The sequence below is a fragment of the Mustelus asterias genome, unplaced genomic scaffold (genome assembly GCF_964213995.1).
Source record: "Mustelus asterias unplaced genomic scaffold, sMusAst1.hap1.1 HAP1_SCAFFOLD_3289, whole genome shotgun sequence".
NCBI classification, from domain to species: domain Eukaryota; kingdom Metazoa; phylum Chordata; class Chondrichthyes; order Carcharhiniformes; family Triakidae; genus Mustelus; species Mustelus asterias.
This window is the reverse complement of record NW_027593234.1, coordinates 6,972-30,801: the sequence shown is the minus strand read 5'-3', so window position 1 is coordinate 30,801 and position 23,830 is coordinate 6,972. Positions and strand designations below refer to the sequence as shown.

Sequence of the window (23,830 nt, the reverse complement as noted above, 5' to 3'; positions counted from 1 at the left end):
TCCTTGAAGGTGACGTCACAGGTGGAGAAGGTGGTGAAGAAGGCATATGGCATGCTTGCCTTTATAGGACGGGGCATAGAGTATAAAAGCTGGAGTCTGATGTTGCAGTTGTATAGAACGTTGGTTCGGCCGCATCTGGAATACTGCACCCAGTTCTGGTCGCCGCACTACCAGAAGGACGTGGAGGCTTTGGAGAGAGTACAGAGGAGGTTTACCAGGATGTTGCCTGGTATGGAGGGGCTTAGTGATGAGGAGAGATTGGGTAAACTGGGGTTGTTCTCACTGGAAAGACGGAGGATGAGGGGAGATCTAATAGAGGTGTATAAAATTATGAAAGGCATAGATAGGGTGAACGGTGGGAAGCTTTTCCCCAGGTCGGTGGTGACGTTCACGAGGGGTCATAGGTTCAAGGTGAAGGGGGGGAGGTTTAACACGGATATCAGAAGGACGTATTTTACACAGAGGGTGGTGGGGGCCTGGAATGCGCTGCCGGGCAAGGTGGTGGAGGCGGACACACTGGGAACGTTTAAGACTTATCTAGATAGCCACATGAACGGAGTGGGAATGGAGGGATACAAAAGAATGGTCTAGTTTGGACCAGGGAGCGGCACGGGCTTGGAGGGCCGAAGGGACTGTTCCTGTGCTGTTTTGTTCTTTGTTCTTTGATCATTCTCTGGTGGAGGGGAGGGGGTGTAGGGGACGGGGAGGGGGGGGGGGGCGCGGGAGGCTGGAGGCCTGATCATTCTCTGGTGGGATTGGGGAGAGGGGGAGGGAGGTGGATCTGATCATTCTCTGGTGGGATTGGGGAGAGGGGGAGGGAGGTGGATCTGATCATTCTCTGGTGGGATTGGGGAGAGGGGGAGGGAGGTGGATCTGATCATTCTCTGGTGGGATTGGGGAGGGGGGGGGAGGGAGGTGGATCTGATCATTCTCTGGTGGTGGAGGGGGAGGAAGGTGCCCGATCATTCTCTGGTGGCGGGGCAGGGAGGGGGGCAGGTGTCGGGTCTGATCATTCTCTGGTGAGGGGAGGGGTTGGGGGGGGGGGGGGGGGTGGGGGTAGTGGAGGGGGAGGGTGACCAGACGGATCTCTGGTGGGGTGGGGGGCGGGGGAAGGAGGCCAGATCATTCCCTGTCGGGGAGAGGGGGGGGGGGGGGGTAGGAGGAGGGCGACCAGATGGATCTCTGGTGGGGAGGGGGGGGTTGGGCCGGGTCCGCTGCCACTCAGCGGGCGATCGGTGGGACGGGGGTGGGGGGGGGGGGGGGTGCGGGTGGGGAAGGAGGGGGCAGAGTGTCGTGGTCGGTCTGGGTAGTGGGGTGGGGACGGAGGGGGGGGGGGAGTGGGGGGATAAGGGGGACAGTTATGTTGTGGCGGCGGGTGGGGGGGGGGGGGGGGGGCGGTTGGACGATGTGAGAGGGACGGGTTTTTACAAATTTTTTTTTAAATCACCGCACGCGCGCGCAGTTCTAAGCTCCGATTGGACCGGCAGCGTTTCGGGAGCGACTGGGACCCGTCCACGGATCCATTCGGTCCCGCATGGGGGCGCCTGACAGCTGGTTTGCAAATCGGATCGGCAAACGCCCAGCGTGTGTGTCGGTGGGGGGGGGGGGGGGTTGGGGTGAAGAGTTTAACCCTCTGCAACGCTCAACTTTAATTCGAGGGCGGATATATCTGGCGTACGCGATCCATACCTTTCCACTGAATGGAGTTCTTTTGTGAAAATATCTTTTCGCGTCTTCAAACCTGATGGTTAAGGTCCCGGCGTCAACGTAACGCTGAGCAAAATTCGTCAGTTCCGTCCCTGAGGATGAGATGCTGCAGGTTAGGGACGTGGGAAAGAGAGACACAGGAAGACAAGGACAGGGAGGTGGAAAGGGACAGACAGAAGGGCACAGAGGACCAGACAGACGTTCGAGGAGAGAGAGCGAGAGACAGAGGGTGTGAGTGTTTTCCACTGCTGTCCCACAGCGCCAGGGTTCGACTCCCGGCTTGGGGGTCTGTTCGGAGTTTGCACATTCTCCCCGTGTCTGCGTGGGTTTCCTCCGGGTGCTCCGGTTTCCCTCCCGCACTCCGAAAGAGGTGCCGGTTAGGGTGCATTGGCCGCGCTAAATTCTCCCACGGTGTTACCCGAACAGGCGCCAGAACACACCTGTTCCTGCTTCCCTCAGGGAAGCGGTTACAGTGATCACTGCGGGAAAGGCGGAAGTTGGGAAGGACGATGACGGAACGGTCAGATTCTCAGACAGGCACCCGTCAGTCTGCGTCTGAGAGAGAAGAGAAACAGCAGGTCAGAACAAAGATTCCCAAACCTCTCGCTCCCTCAACACTGACCCTCTGACAGTGCGGGGCTCCCTCAGCACTGACCCTCTGACAGTGCGGCACTCCCTCAGCACTGACCCTCTGACAGTGCGGCACTCCCTCAGCACTGACCCTCTGACAGTGCGGCGCTCCCTCAGCACTGACCCTCTGACAGTGCGGCACTCCCTCAGCACTGACCCTCTGACAGTGCGGCACTCCCTCAGCACTGACCCTCTGACAGTGCGGCACTCCCTCAGCACTGACCCTCTGACAGTGCGGCACTCCCTCAGTACTGACCCTCTGACAGTGCGGCACTCCCTCAGCACTGACCCTCTGACAGTGCGGCACTCCCTCAGCACTGACCCTCTGACAGTGCGGCGCTCCCTCAGCACTGACCCTCTGACAGTGCGGCACTCCCTCAGTACTGACCCTCTGACAGTGCGGCACTCCCTCAGCACTGACCCTCTGACAGTGCGGGGCTCCCTCAGCACTGACCCTCTGACAGTGCGGCACTCCCTCAGTACTGACCCTCTGACAGTGCGGCACTCCCTCAGCACTGACCCTCTGACAGTGCGGCACTCCCTCAGCACTGACCCTCTGACAGTGCGGCACTCCCTCAGCACTGACCCTCTGACAGTGCGGCACTCCCTCAGTACTGACCCTCTGACAGTGCGGCACTCCCTCAGTACTGACCCTCTGACAGTGCGGCACTCCCTCAGTACTGACCCTCTGACAGTGCGGCACTCCCTCAGCACTGACCCTCTGACAGTGCGGCACTCCCTCAGTACTGACCCTCTGACAGTGCGGCACTCCCTCAGCACTGACCCTCTGACAGTGCGGCGCTCCCTCAGCACTGACCCTCTGACAGTGCGGCACTCCCTCAGCACTGACCCTCTGACAGTGCGGCACTCCCTCAGTACTGACCCTCTGACAGTGCGGCACTCCCTCAGCACTGACCCTCTGACAGTGCGGCGCTCCCTCAGCACTGACCCTCTGAAAGTGCGGCACTCCCTCAGCACTGACCCTCTGACAGTGCGGCACTCCCTCAGCACTGACCCTCTGACAGTGCGGCACTCCCTCAGCACTGACCCTCTGACAGTGCGGCACTCCCTCAGCACTGACCCTCTGACAGTGCGGCACTCCCTCAGCACTGACCCTCTGACAGTGCGGCACTCCCTCAGCACTGACCCTCTGACAGTGCGGCACTCCCTCAGTACTGACCCTCTGACAGTGCGGCACTCCCTCAGCACTGACCCTCTGACAGTGCGGCACTCCCTCAGCACTGACCCTCTGACAGTGCGGCACTCCCTCAGCACTGACCCTCTGACAGTGCGGCACTCCCTCAGTACTGACCCTCTGACAGTGCGGCACTGCCTCAGCACTGACCCTCTGACAGTGCGGCACTCCCTCAGCACTGACCCTCTGACAGTGCGGCACTCCCTCAGTACTGACCCTCTGACAGTGCGGCACTCCCTCAGTACTCACCCTCAGACAGTGCGGCACTCCCCCAGCACTGACCCTCTGACAGTGCGGCACTCCCTCAGTACTGACCCTCTGACAGTGCGGCACTCCCTCAGTACTGACCCTCTGACAGTGCGGCACTCCCTCAGCACTGACCCTCTGACAGTGCGGCACTCCCTCAGTACTGACCCTCTGACAGTGCGGCACTCCCTCAGTACTGACCCTCTGACAGTGCGGCACTCCCTCAGTACTGACCCTCTGACAGTGCGGCACTCCCTTAGCACTGACCCTCTGACAGTGCGGCACTCCCTCAGCACTGACCCTCTGACAGTGCGGCACTCCCTCAGCACTGACCCTCTGACAGTGCGGCACTCCCTCAGCTCTGACCCTCTGACAGTGCGGCACTCCCTCAGTACTGACCCTCTGACAGTGCGGCACTCCCTCAGCACTGACCCTCTGACAGTGCGGCACTCCCTCAGTACTGACCCTCTGACAGTGCGGCACTCCCTCAGCACTGACCCTCTGACAGTGCGGCACTCCCTCAGTACTGACCCTCTGACAGTGCGGCACTCCCTCAGCACTGACCCTCTGACAGTGCGGCACTCCCTCAGCTCTGACCCTCTGACAGTGCGGCACTCCCTCAGCACTGACCCTCTGACAGTGCGGCACTCCCTCAGCACTGACCCTCTGACAGTGCGGCACTCCCTCAGCACTGACCCTCTGACAGTGCGGCACTCCCTCAGCACTGACCCTCTGACAGTGCGGCACTCCCTCAGCACTGACCCTCTGACAGTGCGGCACTCCCTCAGTACTGACCCTCTGACAGTGCGGCACTGCCTCAGCACTGACCCTCTGACAGTGCGGCACTCCCTCAGCACTGACCCTCTGACAGTGCGGCACTCCCTCAGTACTGACCCTCTGACAGTGCGGCACTCCCTCAGTACTGACCCTCTGACAGTGCGGCACTCCCTCAGCACTGACCCTCTGACAGTGCGGCACTCCCTCAGTACTGACCCTCTGACAGCGCGGCACTCCCTCAGTACTGACCCTCTGACAGTGCGGCACTCCCTCAGTACTGACCCTCTGACAGTGCGGCACTCCCTCAGCACTGACCCTCTGACAGTGCGGCACTCCCTCAGCACTGACCCTCTGACAGTGCGGCACTCCCTCAGTACTGACCCTCTGACAGCGCGGCACTCCCTCAGTACTGACCCTCTGACAGTGCGGCACTCCCTCAGCACTGACCCTCTGACAGTGCGGCACTCCCTCAGCACTGACCCTCTGACAGTGCGGCACTCCCTCAGTACTGACCCTCTGACAGCGCGGCACTCCCTCAGTACTGACCCTCTGACAGTGCGGCACTCCCTCAGTACTGACCCTCTGACAGTGCGGCACTCCCTCAGCACTGACCCTCTGACAGTGCGGCACTCCCTCAGCACTGACCCTCTGACAGTGCGGCACTCCCTCAGTACTGACCCTCTGACAGTGCGGCACTCCCTCAGTACTGACCCTCTGACAGTGCGGCACTCCCTCAGCACTGACCCTCTGACAGTGCGGCACTCCCTCAGTACTGACCCTCTGACAGTGCGGCACTCCCTCAGTACTGACCCTCTGACAGCGCGGCACTCCCTCAGAGAAAGAGAGTCCAGCAAAACATACTCTCGATATGAAATTGAAGGCAACGGAAAACTCACCTGACCATAAATAAGTGTCATACCGCTGATAAATCGACCAGAGTTCCTCACAGACATATCGCCGATAACTTCTCCCATCACTGGCTTCCCGTAAGTATATCTGTATAATATTAATTCCATGGCTTAGATACAGAGTAAAGCTCCCTCTACACTGTCCCCCATCAAACACTCCCAGAACAGGTACAGCACGGGGTTAGATATAGAGTAAAGCTCCCTCTACACTGTCCCCATCAAACACTCCCAGGACAGGTACAGCACGGGGTTAGATACAGAGTAAAGCTCCCTCTACACTGTCCCCCATCAAACACTCCCAGGACAGGTACAGCACGGGGTTAGATACAGAGTAAAGCTCCCTCTACACTGTCCCCCATCAAACACTCCCAGGACAGGTACAGCACGGGGTTAGATACAGAGTAAAGCTCCCTCTACACTGTCCCCCATCAAACACTCCCAGGACAGGTACAGCACGGGGTTAGATACAGAGTAAAACTCCCTCTACACTGTCCCCCATCAAACACTCCCAGGACAGGTACAGCACGGGGTTAGATACAGAGTAAAGCTCCCTCTACACTGTCCCCATCAAACACTCCCAGGACAGGTACAGCACGGGGTTTGATACAGAGTAAAGCTCCCTCTACACTGTCCCCCATCAAACACTCCCAGGACAGGTACTGCACGGGGTTAGATACAGAGTAAAGCTCCCTCTACACTGTCCCCCATCAAACACTCCCAGGACAGGTACAGCACGGGGTTAAATACAGAGTAAAGCTCCCTCTACACTGTCCCCATCAAACACTCCCAGGACAGGTACAGCACGGGGTTAGATACAGAGTAAAGCTCCCTCTACACTGTCCCCCATCAAACACTCCCAGGACAGGTACAGCGCGGGGTTAGATACAGAGTAAAGCTCCCTCTACACTGTCCCCCATCAAACACTCCCAGGACAGGTACAGCACGGGGTTAGATACAGAGTAAAGCTCCCTCTACACTGTCCCCCATCAAACACTCCCAGGACAGGTACAGCGCGGGGTTAGATACAGAGTAAAGCTCCCTCTACACTGTCCCCCATCAAACACTCCCAGGACAGGTACAGCATGGGGTTAGATACAGAGTAAAGCTTCCTCTACACTGTCCCCCATCAAACACTCCCAGGACAGGTACAGCACAGGGTTAGATACAGAGTAAAGCTCCCTCCACACTGTCCCCATCAAACACTCCCAGGACAGGTACAGCACGGGGTTAGATACAGAGTAAAGCTCCCTCTACACAGTCCCCATCAAACACTCCCAGGACAGGTACAGCACGGGGTTAGATACAGAGTAAAGCTCCCTCTCCACTGTCCCCCCATCAAACACTCCCAGGACAGGTGCAGCACGGGGTGAGATACAGAGTAAAGCTCCCTCTACACTGTCCCCATCAAACACTCCCAGGACAGGTACAGCACGGGGTTAGATACAGAGTAAAGCTCCCTCTACACTGTCCCCATCAAACACTCCCAGGACAGGTACAGCACGGGGTTAGATACAGAGTAAAGCTCCCTCTACACTGTCCCCCATCAAACACTCCCAGGACAGGTACAGCACGGGGTTAGATACAGAGTAAAGCTCCCTCTACACTGTCCCCCATCAAACACTCCCAGGACAGGTGCAGCACGGGGTGAGATACAGAGTAAAGCTCCCTCTACACTGTCCCCATCAAACAGTCCCAGGACAGGTACAGCACGGGGTGAGATACAGAGTAAAGCTCCCTCTACACTGTCCCCATCAAACACTCCCAGGACAGGTACAGCACGGGGTTAGATACAGAGTAAAGCTCCCTCTACACTGTCCCCCATCAAACACTCCCAGGACAGGTACAGCACGGGGTTAGATACAGAGTAAAGCTCCCTCTACACTGTCTCCCATCAAACACTCCCAGGACAGGTACAGCACGGGGTTAGATACAGAGTAAAGCTCCCTCTACACTGTCCCCCCATCAAACACTCCCAGGACAGGTACAGCACAGGGTTAGATACAGAGTAAAGCTCCCTCTACACTGTCCCCATCAAACACTCCCAGGACAGGTACAGCACGGGGTTAGATACAGAGTAAAGCTCCCTCTACACTGTCCCCATCAAACACTCCCAGGACAGGTACAGCACGGGGTTAGATACAGAGTAAAGCTCCCTCTACACTGTCCCCATCAAACACTCCCAGGACAGGTACAGCACGGGGTTAGATACAGAGTAAAGCTCCCTCTACACTGTCCCCCATCAAACACTCCCAGGACAGGGACAGCACGGGGTTAGATACAGAGTAAAGCTCTCGCTACACTGTCCCCCATCAAACACTCACAGGACAGGTACAGCACGGGGTTAGATATAGAGTAAAGCTCCCTCTACACTGTCCCCATCAAACACTCCCAGGACAGGTACAGCACGGGGTTAGATACAGAGTAAAGCTCCCTCTACACTGTCCCCCATCAAACACTCCCAGGACAGGTACAGCACGGGGTTAGATACAGAGTAAAGCTCCCTCTACACTGTCCCCCATCAAACACTCCCAGGACAGGTACAGCACGGGGTTAGATACAGAGTAAAGCTCCCTCTACACTGTCCCCCATCAAACACTCCCAGGACAGGTACAGCACGGGGTTAGATACAGAGTAAAACTCCCTCTACACTGTCCCCCATCAAACACTCCCAGGACAGGTACAGCACGGGGTTAGATACAGAGTAAAGCTCCCTCTACACTGTCCCCATCAAACACTCCCAGGACAGGTACAGCACGGGGTTTGATACAGAGTAAAGCTCCCTCTACACTGTCCCCCATCAAACACTCCCAGGACAGGTACTGCACGGGGTTAGATACAGAGTAAAGCTCCCTCTACACTGTCCCCCATCAAACACTCCCAGGACAGGTACAGCACGGGGTTAAATACAGAGTAAAGCTCCCTCTACACTGTCCCCATCAAACACTCCCAGGACAGGTACAGCACGGGGTTAGATACAGAGTAAAGCTCCCTCTACACTGTCCCCCATCAAACACTCCCAGGACAGGTACAGCGCGGGGTTAGATACAGAGTAAAGCTCCCTCTACACTGTCCCCCATCAAACACTCCCAGGACAGGTACAGCACGGGGTTAGATACAGAGTAAAGCTCCCTCTACACTGTCCCCCATCAAACACTCCCAGGACAGGTACAGCGCGGGGTTAGATACAGAGTAAAGCTCCCTCTACACTGTCCCCCATCAAACACTCCCAGGACAGGTACAGCATGGGGTTAGATACAGAGTAAAGCTTCCTCTACACTGTCCCCCATCAAACACTCCCAGGACAGGTACAGCACAGGGTTAGATACAGAGTAAAGCTCCCTCCACACTGTCCCCATCAAACACTCCCAGGACAGGTACAGCACGGGGTTAGATACAGAGTAAAGCTCCCTCTACACAGTCCCCATCAAACACTCCCAGGACAGGTACAGCACGGGGTTAGATACAGAGTAAAGCTCCCTCTCCACTGTCCCCCCATCAAACACTCCCAGGACAGGTGCAGCACGGGGTGAGATACAGAGTAAAGCTCCCTCTACACTGTCCCCATCAAACACTCCCAGGACAGGTACAGCACGGGGTTAGATACAGAGTAAAGCTCCCTCTACACTGTCCCCATCAAACACTCCCAGGACAGGTACAGCACGGGGTTAGATACAGAGTAAAGCTCCCTCTACACTGTCCCCCATCAAACACTCCCAGGACAGGTACAGCACGGGGTTAGATACAGAGTAAAGCTCCCTCTACACTGTCCCCCATCAAACACTCCCAGGACAGGTGCAGCACGGGGTGAGATACAGAGTAAAGCTCCCTCTACACTGTCCCCATCAAACAGTCCCAGGACAGGTACAGCACGGGGTGAGATACAGAGTAAAGCTCCCTCTACACTGTCCCCATCAAACACTCCCAGGACAGGTACAGCACGGGGTTAGATACAGAGTAAAGCTCCCTCTACACTGTCCCCCATCAAACACTCCCAGGACAGGTACAGCACGGGGTTAGATACAGAGTAAAGCTCCCTCTACACTGTCTCCCATCAAACACTCCCAGGACAGGTACAGCACGGGGTTAGATACAGAGTAAAGCTCCCTCTACACTGTCCCCCCATCAAACACTCCCAGGACAGGTACAGCACAGGGTTAGATACAGAGTAAAGCTCCCTCTACACTGTCCCCATCAAACACTCCCAGGACAGGTACAGCACGGGGTTAGATACAGAGTAAAGCTCCCTCTACACTGTCCCCATCAAACACTCCCAGGACAGGTACAGCACGGGGTTAGATACAGAGTAAAGCTCCCTCTACACTGTCCCCATCAAACACTCCCAGGACAGGTACAGCACGGGGTTAGATACAGAGTAAAGCTCCCTCTACACTGTCCCCCATCAAACACTCCCAGGACAGGGACAGCACGGGGTTAGATACAGAGTAAAGCTCTCGCTACACTGTCCCCCATCAAACACTCACAGGACAGGTACAGCACGGGGTTAGATACAGAGTAAAGCTCTCGCTACACTGTCCCCCATCAAACACTCCCAGGACAGGTACAGCACGGGGTTAGATACAGAGTAAAGCTCCCTCTACACTGTCCCCCCATCAAACACTCCCAGGACAGGTACAGCACGGGGTTAGATACAGAGTAAAGCTCCCTCTACACTGTGCCCCATCAAACACTCCCAGGACAGGTACAGCACGGGGTTAGATACAGAGTAAAGCTCCCTCTACACTGTCCCCCATCAAACACTCCCAGGACAGGTACAGCACGGGGTTAGATACAGAGTAAAGCTCCCTCTACACTGTCCCCATCAAACACTCCCAGGACAGGTACAGCACGGGGTTAGATACAGAGTAAAGCTCCCTCTACACTGTCCCCCATCAAACACTCCCAGGACAGGTACAGCACGGGGTTAGATACAGAGTAAAGCTCCCTCTACACTGTCCCCATCAAACACTCCCAGGACAGGTACAGCACGGGGTTAGATACAGAGTAAAGCTCCCTCTACACTGTCCCCATCAAACACTCCCAGGACAGGTACAGCACGGGGTTAGATACAGAGTAAAGCTCCCTCTGCACTGTCCCCATCAAACACTCCCAGGACAGGGACAGCACGGGGTTAGATACAGAGTAAAGCTCCCTCTACACTGTCCCCATCAAACACTCCCAGGACAGGTACAGCACGGGGTTAGATACAGAGTAAAGCTCCCTCTACACTGTCCCCATCAAACACTCCCAGGACAGGTACAGCACGGGGTTAGATACAGAGTAAAGCTCCCTCTACACTGTCCTCATCAAACACTCCCAGGACAGGTACAGCACGGGGTTAGATACAGAGTAAAGCTCCCTCTACACTGTCCCCCATCAAACACTCCCAGGACAGGTTACAGCACGGGGTTAGATACAGAGTAAAGCTCCCTCTACACTGTCCCCATCAAACACTCCCAGGACAGGTACAGCACGGGGTTAGATACAGAGTAAAGCTCCCTCTACACTGTCCCCATCAAACACTCCCAGGACAGGTACAGCACGGGGTTAGATACAGAGTAAAGCTCCCACTACACTGTCCCACATCAAACACTCCCAGGACAGGTACAGCACGGGGTTAGATACAGAGTAAAGCTCCCTCTACACTGTCCCCATCAAACACTCCCAGGACAGGTACAGCAAGGGGTTAGATACAGAGCAAAGCTCCCTCTACGCTGTCCCCCATCAAACACTCCCAGGACAGGTACAGCATGGGGTTAGATACAGAGTAAAGCTCCCTCTACACTGTCCCCATCAAACACTCCCAGGACAGGTACAGCACGGGGTGAGATACAGAGTAAAGCTTCCTCTACACTGTCCCCATCAAACACTCCCAGGACAGGTACAGCACGGGGTTAGATACAGAGTAAAGCTCCCTCTGCACTGTCCCCCATCAAACACTCCCAGGACAGGTACAGCACAGGGTTAGATACAGAGTAAAGCTCCCTCTACACAGTCCCCATCAAACACTCCCAGGACAGGGACAGCACGGCGTTAGATACAGAGTAAAGCTCCCTCTACACTGTCCCCCATCAAACACTCCCAGGACAGGTACAGCACGGGGTCAGATACAGAGTAAAGCTCCCTCTACACTGTCCCCCATCAAACACTCCCAGGACAGGTACAGCACGGGGTTAGATACAGAGTAAAGCTCCCTCTACACTGTCCCCCATCAAACACTCCCAGGACAGGTACAGCACGGGGTTAGATACAGAGTAAAGCTCCCTCTACACTGTCCCCATCAAACACTCCCAGGACAGGTACAGCACGGGGTTAGATACAGAGTAAAGCTCCCTCTACACTGTCCCCCATCAAACACTCCCAGGACAGGTACAGCACGGGGTTAGATACAGAGTGAAGCTCCCTCTACACTGTCCCCATCAAACACTCCCAGGACAGGTACAGCACGGAGTTAGATACAGAGTAAAGCTCCCTCTACACTGTCCCCCATCAAACACTCCCAGGACAGGTACAGCACGGAGTTAGATACAGAGTAAAGCTCCCTCTACACTGTCCCCATCAAACACTCCCAGGACAGGTACAGCACGGAGTTAGATACAGAGTAAAGCTCCCTCTGGGCCTGATGAAATGTATCGTAGGATTCTGTGGGAGGCAAGGGATGAGATTGCAGAGCCTTTGGCTTTGATCTTTGGGTCCTCGCTGTCCACGGGGATGGTGCCAGAGGACTGGAGAGTGGCGAATGTTGTTCCTCTGTTTAAGAAAGGGAATAGAAATGACCCTGGTAATTATAGACCGGTTAGTCTTACTTCGGTGGTTGGTAAATTGATGGAAAGGGTCCTTAGGGATGGGATTTACGACCATTTAGAAAGATGCGGATTAATCCGAGATAGTCAGCACGGATTCGTGAAGGGCAAGTCGTGCCTCACAAATTTGATAGAATTTTTTGAGGAGGTAACTAAGTGTGTTGATGAAGGTAGTGCAGTTGATGTCATATACATGGATTTTAGTAAGGCGTTTGATAAGGTCCCCCATGGTCGGCTTATGATGAAAGTGAGGAGGTGTGGGATAGAGGGAAAGTTGGCCGATTGGATAGGTAACTGGCTGTCTGATCGAAGACAGAGGGTGGTGGTCGATGGAAAATTTTCGGATTGGAGGCAGGTTGCTAGCGGAGTGCCACAGGGATCAGTGCTTGGTCCTCTGCTCTTTGTGATTTTTATTAATGACTGAGAGGAGGGGGCTGAAGGGTGGATCAGTAAATTTGCTGATGACACCAAGATTGGTGGAGTAGTGGATGAGGTGGAGGGCTGTTGTAGGCTGCAAAGAGACATAGATAGGATGCAAAGCTGGGCTGAAAAATGGCAAATGGAGTTTAACCCTGATAAATGTGAGGTGATTCATTTTGGTAGGACAAATTTAAATGTGGATTACAGGGTCAAAGGTAGGGTTCTGAAGACTGTGGAGGAACAGAGAGATCTTGGGGTCCATATCCACAGATCTCTAAAGGTTGCCAGTCAAGTGGATAGAGCTGTGAAGAAGGCCTATAGTGTGTTAGCTTTTATTAACAGGGGGTTGGAGTTTAAGAGCCGTGGGGTTATGCTGCAACTGTACAGGACCTTGGTGAGACCACATTTGGAATATTGTGTGCAGTTCTGGTCACCTCACTATAAGAAGGATGTGGAAGCGCTGGAAAGAGTGCAGAGGAGATTTACCAGGATGCTGCCTGGTTTGGAGGGTAGGTCTTATGAGGAAAGGTTGAGGGAGCTAGGGCTGTTCTCTCTGGAGCGGAGGAGGCTGAGGGGAGACTTAATAGAGGTGTATAAAATGATGAAGGGGATAGATAGAGTGAACGTTCAAAGACTATTTCCTCGGGTGGATGGAGCTATTACAAGGGGGCATAACTATAGGGTTCGTGGTGGGAGATATAGGAAGGATATCAGAGGTAGGTTCTTTACGCAGAGAGTGGTTGGGGTGTGGAATGGACTGCCTGCAGTGGTAGTGGAGTCAGACACTTTAGAAACATTTAAGCGGTTATTGGATAGGCACATGGAGCACACCAGGATGATAGGGAGTGGGATAGCTTGATCTTGGTTTCAGATAAAGCTCGGCACATCATCGTGGGCCGAAGGGCCTGTTCTGTGCTGTACTGTTCTATGTTCTATGTACACTGTCCCCATCAAACACTCCCAGGACAGGTACAGCACGGGGTTAGATACAGAGTAAAGCTCCCTCTACACTGTCCCCATCAAACACTCCCAGGACAGGTACAGCACGGGGTTAGATACAGAGTAAAGCTCCCTCTACACTATCCCCATGAAACACTCCCAGGACAGGTACAGCACGGGGTTAGATACAGAGTAAAGCTCCCTCTACACTGTCCCCATCAAACACTCCCAGGACAGGTACAGCACGGGGTTAGATACAGAGTAAAGCTCCCTCTACACTGTCCCCCATCAAACACTCCCAGGACAGGTACAGCACGGGGTTAGATACAGAGTAAAGCTCCCTCTACACTGTCCCCCATCAAACACTCCCAGGACAGGTACAGCACGGGGTTAGATACAGAGTAAAGCTCCCTCTACACTGTCCCCATCAAACACTCCCAGGACAGGTACAGCACGGGGTTAGATACAGAGTAAAGCTCCCTCTACACTGTCCCCCATCAAACACTCCCAGGACAGGTACAGCACGGGGTTAGATACAGAGTAAAGCTCCCTCTACACTGTCCCCCATCAAACACTCCCAGGACAGATACAGCACGGGGTTAGATACAGAGTAAAGCTCCCTCTACACTGTCCCCCATCAAACACTCCCAGGACAGGTACAGCACGGGGTTAGATACAGAGTAAAGCTCCCTCTACACTGTCCCCCATCAAACACTCCCAGGACAGATACAGCACGGGGTTAGATACAGAGTAAAGCTCCCTCTACACTGTCCCCCATCAAACACTCCCAGGACAGATACAGCACGGGGTTAGATACAGAGTAAAGCTCCCTCTACACTGTCCCCCATCAAACACTCCCAGGACAGGTACAGCACGGGGTTAGATCCAGAGTAAAGCTCCCTCTACACTGTCCCCATGAAACACTCCCAGGACAGGTACAGCACGGGGTTAGATACAGAGTAAAGCTCCCTCTACACTGTCCCCCATCAAACACTCCCAGGACAGGTACAGCACGGGGTTAGATACAGAGTAAAGCTCCCTCTACACTGTCCCCCATCAAACACTCCCAGGACAGATACAGCACGGGGTTAGATACAGAGTAAAGCTCCCTCTACACTGTCCCCCATCAAACACTCCCAGGACAGGTACAGCACGGGGTTAGATACAGAGTAAAGCTCCCTCTACACTGTCCCCATCAAACACTCCCAGGACAGGTACAGCACGGGGTTAGATACAGAGTAAAGCTCCCTCTACACTGTCCCCCATCAAACACCCCCAGGACAGGTACAGCACGGGGTTAGATACAGAGTAAAGCTCCCTCTACACTGTCCCCATCAAACACTCCCAGGACAGGTACAGCACGGGGTTAGATACAGAGTAAAGCTCCCTCTACACTGTCCCTCATCAAACACTCCCAGGACAGGTACAGCACGGGGTTAGATACAGAGTAAAGCTCCCTCTACACTGTCCCCCATCAAACACTCCCAGGACAGGTACAGCACGGGGTGAGATGTGGAGTGAAATATGAAGATAATTTTGACCTGCCACACACTTTGACGGTAATCGTCTCGTCGCGATGGTTGATTGTGTCTGGAAGTTCCACTGTCACCTGGTATTTTGGCAAGACTGGAAAGGTGGAAGATATGAATACAGAAAAAGCCCGATTCTCAGATTGCAAACTAGCCCCACAGCACCCCCTCCCACCCCCCCAACATCCTGTCCTCACCCCCCCAACATCCTGTCCTCACCCCCCCCAACATCCTGTCCTCACCCCCCCCAACATCCTGTCCTCACCCCCCCAACATCCTGTCCTCACCCCCCCCAACATCCTGTCCTCACCCCCCCAACATCCTGTCCTCACCCCCCCCAACATCCTGTCCTCCCCCCCCCAACATCCTGTCCTCACCCCCCCCAACATCCTGTCCTCACCCCCCCCAACATCCTGTCCTCACCCCCCCAACTTCCTGTCCTCACCCCCCCAACATCCTGTCCTCACCCCCCCAACTTCCTGTCCTCACCCCCCCCAACATCCTGTCCTCACCCCCCCCAACATCCTGTCCTCACCCCCCCAACTTCCTGTCCTCACCCCCCCAACTTCCTGTCCTCACCCCCCCAACATCCTGTCCTCACCCCCCCAACATCCTGTCCTCACCCCCCCAACATCCTGTCCTCACCCCCCCCAACATCCTGTCCTCACCCCCCCAACATCCTGTCCTCACCCCCCTAACTTCCTGTCCTCACCCCCCCAACATCCTGTCCTCACCCCCCCAACATCCTGTCCTCACCCCCCCAACATCCTGTCCTCACCCCCCCAACATCCTGTCCTCACCTCCCCAACATCCTGTCCTCAACCCCCCAACTTCCTGTCCTCACCCCCCCCCAACATCCTGTCCTCACCCCCCCCAACATCCTGTCCTCACCCCCCCCAACATCCTGTCCTCACCCCCCCCAACATCCTGTCCTCACCCCCCCAACATCCTGTCCTCACCCCCCTAACTTCCTGTCCTCACCCCCCCAACATCCTGTCCTCACCCCCCCAACATCCTGTCCTCACCCCCCCAACATCCTGTCCTCACCCCCCCAACATCCTGTCCTCACCTCCCCAACATCCTGTCCTCACCCCCCCAACTTCCTGTCCTCACCTCCCCAACATCCTGTCCTCACCCCCCCCAACATCCTGTCCTCACCCCCCCCAACATCCTGTCCTCACCCCCCCAACATCCTGTCCTCACCCCCCCAACATCCTGTCCTCACCCCCCCCAACATCCTGTCCTCACCCCCCCCAACATCCTGTCCTCACCTCCCCAACATCCTGTCCTCACCCCCCCCAACATCCTGTCCTCACCCCCCCCAACATCCTGTCCTCACCCCCCCCAACATCCTGTCCTCACCCCCCCCAACATCCTGTCCTCACCCCTCGACTCTTCGAATGTCTACTAGATTCCATGTGGCAACACCTCAACAACACTTCATCTTCTCTTCTCAACCCCTCCCTCTTGCTCTGTGGCCCTCATTCCCCTCCCTATCTCTGTAACCTCCTCCAGCCCCCTACACCCCCTCCCTATCTCTGTAACCTCCTCCAGCCCCTACACCCCCTCCCTATCTCTGTAACCTCCTCCAGCCCCCTACACCCCTCCCTATCTCTGTAACCTCCTCCAGCCCCCTACACCCCCTCCCTATCTCTGTAACCTCCTCCAGCCCCCTACACCCCCTCCCTATCTCTGTAACCCCCTCCAGCCCCCTACACCCCCTCCCTATCTCTGTAACCTCCTCCAGCCCCCTACACCCCCTCCCTATCTCTGTAACCCCCTCCAGCCCCCTACACCCCTCCCTATCTCTGTAACCCCCTCCAGCCCCCTACACCCCCTCCCTATCTCTGTAACCTCCTCCAGCCCCTACACCCCCTCCCTATCTCTGTAACCCCCTCCAGCCCCTACACCCCCTCCCTATCTCTGTAACCTCCTCCAGCCCCCTACACCCCCTCCCTATCTCTGTAACCTCCTCCAGCCCCCTACACCCCTCCCTATCTCTGTAACCTCCTCCAGCCCCCTACACCCCTCCCTATCTCTGTAACCTCCTCCAGCCCCCTACACCCCTCCCTATCTCTGTAACCTCCTCCAGCCCCCTACACCCCTCCCTATCTCTGTAACCTCCTCCAGCCCCCTACACCCCTCCCTATCTCTGTAACCTCCTCCAGCCCCCTACACCCCCTCCCTATCTCTGTAACCTCCTCCAGCCCCTACACCCCCTCCCTATCTCTGTAACCTCCTCCAGCCCCTACACCCCTCCCTATCTCTGTAACCTCCTCCAGCCCCTACACCCCCTCCCCATCTCTGTAACCTCCTCCAGCCCCTACACCCCTCCCTATCTCTGTAACCTCCTCCAGCCCCCTACACCCCCTCCCTATCTCTGTAACCTCCTCCAGCCCCATACACCCCCTCCCTATCTCTGTAACCCCCTACAGCCCCCTACACCCCCTCCCTATCTCTGTAACCTCCTCCAGCCCCTACACCCCCCTCCCTATCTCTGTAACCCCCTCCAGCCCCCTACACCCCCTCCCTATCTCTGTAACCTCCTCCAGCCCCATACACCCCCTCCCTATCTCTGTAACCCCCTACAGCCCCCTACACCCCCTCCCTATCTCTGTAACCTCCTCCAGCCCCTACACCCCCTCCCTATCTCTGTAACCTCCTCCAGCCCCTACACCCCTCCCTATCTCTGTAACCTCCTCCAGCCCCTACACCCCCTCCCCATCTCTGTAACCTCCTCCAGCCCCTACACCCCTCCCTATCTCTGTAACCTCCTCCAGCCCCCTACACCCCCTCCCTATCTCTGTAACCTCCTCCAGCCCCCTACACCCCCTCCCTATCTCTGTAACCTCCTCCAGCCCCTACACCCCTCCCTATCTCTGTAACCTCCTCCAGTCCCGACACTCCCTCCCTATCTCTGTAACCTCCTCCAGCCCCTACACCCCCTCCCCATCTCTGTAACCTCCTCCAGCCCCCTACACCCCCTCCCTATCTCTGTAACCTCCTCCAGCCCCTACACCCCTCCCTATCTCTGTAACCTCCTCCAGTCCCTACACTCCCTCCCTATCTCTGTAACCTCCTCCAGCCCCTACACCCCCTCCCTATCTCTGTAACCTCCTCCAGCCCCCTACACCCCTCCCTATCTCTGTAACCTCCTCCAGCCCGTACATCCCTCCCTATCTCTGTAACCTCCTCCAGCCCCTACACCCCCTCCCTATCTCTGTAACCTCCTCCAGCCCCCTACACCCCTCCCTATCTCTGTAACCTCCTCCAGCTCCTACACCCCCTCCCTATCTCTGTAACCTCCTCCAGCCCCCTACACCCCTCCCTATCTCTGTATCCTCCTCCAGCCCCCTACACCCCCTCCCTATCTCTGTAACCTCCTCCAGCCCCTACACCCCCTCCCTATCTCTGTAACCTCCTCCAGTCCTCCACCCCTATCTCTGTAACCTGCTCCAACCCCCTACACCCCTCCCTATCTCTGTAACCTCCTCCAGTCCTCCACCCCTATCCCTGTAACCTCCTCCAGCACCTTACACCCCTCCCTATCTCTGTAACCTCCTCCAGCCCCTACACCCCTCCCTATCTCTGTAACCTCCTCCAGCCCCTACACCCCCTCCCTATCTCTGTAACCTCCTCCAGCACCTTACACCCCTCTCTATCTCTGTAACCTCCTCCAGCCCCCTACACCCCTCCCTATCTCTGTAACCTCCTCCAGTCCTCCACCCCTATCTCTGTAACCTCCTCCAGCCCCTACACCCCTCCCTATCTCTGTAACCTCCTCCAGCCCCCTACACCCCCTCCCTATCTCTGTAACCTCCTCCAGCCCCCTACACCCCTCCCTATCTCTGTAACCTCCTCCAGCCCCCTACACCCCCTCCCTATCTCTGTAACCTCCTCCAGCCCCCTACACCCCCTCCCTATCTCTGTAACCTCCTCCAGCCCTCTACACCCCCACCCTATCTCTGTAACCTCCTCCAGCCCCTACACCCCTCCCTATCTCTGTAACCTCCTCCAGCCCCCTACACCCCCTCCCTATCTCTGTAACCTCCTCCAGCCCCCTACACCCCATCCCTATCTCTGTAACCTCCTCCAGCCCCCTACACCCCCTCCCTATCTCTGCAACCTCCTCCAGACCCCTACACCCCCTCCCTATCTCTGTAACCTCCTCCAGACCCCTACACCCCCTCCCTATCTCTGTAACCTCCTCCAGCCCCCTACACCCCTCCCTATCTCTGTAACCTCCTCCAGCCCCTACACAGTGAGCAGATTCCATACCGTACTCTTCCACAGTGAAGGAATGTTTCACTTTTCCTTGCTTCTTCAGCACTTCAATCCGATACGACCCCTGCATTGGTTCTGGCATCAGGTCATAGGTGAGGTCCACAATTCCCTGCCTGGGCGTCAGATCCTTCCACTGTCCAATCCGATTGCCCTCTGGGTCCTGTCGGAGACATTGAACTCGTGTTTAGTCTCTGTGTCCCCAGCAGAGTGTTTTAATTCAGAAACCTCGGGGCCAACACATCTACAGGTCCCCCTTTGTCTCCGCTGCAAGATACATCCACACAAAACTGTGAGAAATCTGCCAAAGGGTTCCCCTCCAGTCAAACCGTCTCGACTTGATCCGGTCACATTACGCTTCCATAGAACAGTGCAGCACAGGAACCGGCCCTTCGGCCCATCATGCTGTACTGAACATGACACCAAATTAAACTAATCCCTTCCGTCTGCCCTCGCTCCCTATCCCTCCATTCCTCGAATATTCATGTGCTTATCTAAAACTCCTTAAACACCCTGATCGAATCTGCCTCCACCACCACCCCTGGCAACGCGTTCCAGACACCTACCACTCTCTGTGTAAAAAAACCTGCCCCTCACATCTCAAACAATGATGAGACAGAGACAGATAGAGAATCTGGTGAATTGGCGCGGCAACAATAATCTCTCCCTCAATGTCAACAAAACAAACGAGATTGTCATCGACTTCAGGAAGCGTAAAGGAGAACATTCCCCTGTCTACATCAACGGGGACCAAGTAGAAAGGGTCGAGAGCTTCACGTTTTTAGGTGTCCAGATCACCAACAACCTGTCCTGGTCCCCCCCACGCCGACACTATAGTTAAGAAAGCCCCACCAATGCCTCTACTTTCTCAGAAGACTAAGGAAATTTGGCATGTCTGCTACGACTCTCACCAACTTTTACAGATGCCCCATAGAAAGCATTCTTTCTGGGTTGTATCACAGCTTGGTCTGGGGCTCCTGCTCTGATGTGGAGATGCCGGCGTTGGACTGGGGTAAACACAGTAAGAAGTTTAACAACACCAGGTTAAAGTCCAACAGGTTTATTTGGTAGCAAAAGCCACACAAGCTTTCGAGGCTCTGAGCCCCTTCTTCAGGTGAGTGGGAATTCTGTTCACAAACAGAACTTATAAAGACACAGACTCAATTTACATGAATAATGGTTGGAATGCGAATACTTACAACTAATCAAGTCTTTAAGAAAACCTGCTCTGCCCAAGACCGCAAGGAACTACAAAAGGATCGTGAATGTAGCCCAATCCCATCACGCAAACCCAGCCTCCCATCCATTGACTCCGTCTACACTTCCCGCTGCCTCGGGGGGAAAAGCAGCCGGCATAATTAAGGACCCTCCCCACGCACCCCCGGACATTCTCTCTTCCACCTTCTTCCATCGGGAAAAAGATACAAAAGTCTGAGGTCACGTACCGACCGACTCAAGAACAGCTTCTTCCCTGCTGCTGCCGTCAGACTTTTGAATGGACCTACCTCGCATTAAGTTGATCTTTCTCTACACCCCTAGCTATGACTGTAACGCTACATTCTGCACCCTCTCCTTTCCTTCTCTATGAACGGTATGCTTTGTCTGTATAGCGCGCAAGAAACAATACTTTTCACTGTATCCCAGTACATGTGACAATAATAAATCAAATCGAATCTCCTTTGAACTTTCCCCTCTCACCTTAAGTGCGTGTCCCCGGGTATTGGACGTTTCAACTCTGGGGGAAAAAGATTCTGACTGTCTCCCCCTGCCACTCATCAAAGAGTAAAAGAATAAAGAACAGTACGGCACCAGAACAGGCCCTTCGGCCCTCCAAGCCCGTGCTGATCATAAGAACATAAGAAATAGGAGCAGGAGTCGGCCATCTGGCCCCTCGAGCCTGCCCCGCCATTCAATAAGATCATGGCTGATCTGAAGTGGATCAGTTCCACTTACCCGCCTGATCCCCATAACCCCCAATTCCCTTACCGATCAGAAATCTATCTACCTGTGACTTAACCTGTTGGACTTTAACCTGGTGTTGTGAGACTTCTTACTCTGTTCTTCCATTGAGCCAGTGTCTAATCCAAGTTACTACCTCCCCATGTATACCCAGCAACTGAACCTTCCTAACTAACCTCCTATGAGGGACCTTGTCAAAGGCCTTGCTGAAATCCAGGTAGACAACATCCACCGCCTTCCCTTCATCCACTTTCCTGGTAACCTCCTCGAAAAACTCTAATAGATTGGTCAAACATGACCTACCACGCACAAAGCCATGTTGACTCTCCCTAATAAGATCCTGTCTACCCAAATATTTGTAGATCCTATCTCTTCATACTCCTTCCAATAATTTATCTACTGCTGACGTCAAACTTACCGGCCTATAATTAATTTTTGAGCCTTTTTTAAACAATGGAACAACATGAGTTATCCTCCAATCATCCAGCAACTCACCCGTGGATACCGACATTTTAAATATATCTTTCAGGGCCCCTGCAATTTCAACACTAGTCTCCTTCAAGGTCCGAGGGAATACCCTGTCCGATCCTGGGGATTTATCTACTCTGATTTGCCTCAAGACAGCAAGCACCTCCTCCCCTTTAATCTGTAAAGGCTCCATGAAATAGGAGCAGGAGTAGGCCATCTGGCCCCTCTCTCCGCTGATTTGCTCCTCCAATTCTCGCTGACTATTGGGTGGTCTATAATACAACCCCATTAATGTGGTCATACCTTTCCTGTTTCTCAGCTCCACCCATAGGGCCTCTGTAGACAAGCTCCCTAATCTATCCTGCCTGAGTACCGCTGTAACATTTTCCCTGACCAACAATGCCACCCCCCCCCCACCTTTTATCCCTCTGCCTCTATCCCGCCTGAAACATCGGAACCCTGGAACATTGAGCTGCCAGTCCTGCCCCTCCTGTAGCCAAGTTTCACTAATGGCTATAATGTCATATTTCCATGTGTCTATCCACGCCTTCAGCTCATCTGCCTTCCCCACAATACTCCTGGCATTGAAATAGACACGCCTCAAAAAATTATTTCCACCACACTCTACCCTTCCATTTGTGATTTTGCTTGAACTATTAACATCATTTATTTTCACCCCCGCTCCACGATCTGCTCTGGCACTCTGGTTCCCAGAATGCTCCAGAATGGAAGGAATTGTGGGAAAACTTAGCCTGCCCTGTCTCGGCTGCTGTCTCTCTCTCTCTGAGGGGATTAATGTCACTCATGCCCGGGGTGAATGAAGAACAAAGAACAGTACAGCACAGGAAACAGGCCCTTCGGCCCTCCAAGCCTGTGCCGCTCCTTGGTCCAACTAGACCAATCGTTTGTATCCCTCCATTCCCAGGCTGCTCATGTGACTATCCAGGTAAGTCTTAAACGATGTCAGCGTGCCTGCCTCCACCACCCTACTTGGCAGCGCATTCCAGGCCCCCACCACCCTCTGTGTAAAAAACGTCCCTCTAATATCTGAGTTATACTTCGCCCCTCTCAGCTTGAGCCCGTGACCCCTCGTGATCGTCACCTCCGACCTGGGAAAAAGCTTCCCACCGTTCACCCTATCTATCCCCTTCATAATCTTGTATACCTCGATTAGGTCTCCCCTCATTCTCCGTCTTTCCAGGGAGAACAAGCCCAGTTTACCCAATCTCTCCTCATAGCTAAGACCCTCCATACCAGGCAACATCCTGGTAAACCTTCTCTGCACTCTCTCTAAAGCCTCCACGTCCTTCTGGTAGTGCGGCGACCAGAACTGGACGCAGTACTCCAAATGCGGCCGAACCAACGTTCTATACAGCTGCATCATCAGACTCCAGCTTTTATAGTCTATACCCCGTGGGAGGGTGGGAAGGTTCGATGCTCTAATATCGGATCAATCCCGTGTCTCCAGCCGCAGGGCCATCCAGCTGGCTCTCGGCTTGGAGTGGAGTTGACGCTGGGGTCTTGAGTTGGAGATTTGGACTCACCCACACAGTGACGAGAGGATACTGGAACAGAGAGCGGAAAGCAGCAGAATTAGTAATCGCCCAAACTAATGAACAACACACAGTGGTCCTGAGCACAGGACGGGGGGAGGGGGAGACACTGGGCAGGGATCGGGGACGGGGCAGGTGGGGGGGTCATCGATAGATCAATGGACGGAAGGAGTGAGAAATGGAGGGTGGGATAGATGGAGGGATGTCTCTCATCTTCGTGAATGGATGGAGAGGTGGACAGATGGATGGAGGGATGGAAAGATAGACAGATGGATGGAGGGATGGATAGATAGACAGATGGATGGAGGGATGGAAAGATAGACAGATGGATGGAGGGATGGAAAGATAGACAGATGGATGGAGGGATGGAAAGATAGACAGATGGATGGAGGAATGGAAAGATGGACAGATGGATGGA

The 23,830-nt window shown here is 54.8% G+C and overlaps 1 protein-coding gene across 1 annotated transcript; it reads right to left on the bottom strand.

Moving 5' to 3' along the window:
• Window positions 1-5,387: 5,387 nt before the first annotated feature.
• On the bottom strand, window positions 5,388-23,435 carry LOC144490447 (murinoglobulin-2-like). Its single transcript, XM_078208189.1, has 5 exons — window positions 23,404-23,435; window positions 19,430-19,595; window positions 15,164-15,248; window positions 5,452-5,551; window positions 5,388-5,417 (listed from the first exon to the last, which is right to left on the bottom strand). Exons 2-5 carry the CDS (start codon window positions 19,515-19,517, stop codon window positions 5,388-5,390), a joined length of 303 nt encoding a protein of 100 aa, XP_078064315.1. The 5' UTR covers window positions 19,518-19,595; window positions 23,404-23,435.
• Between the last annotated feature and the right edge of the window lie 395 nt (window positions 23,436-23,830).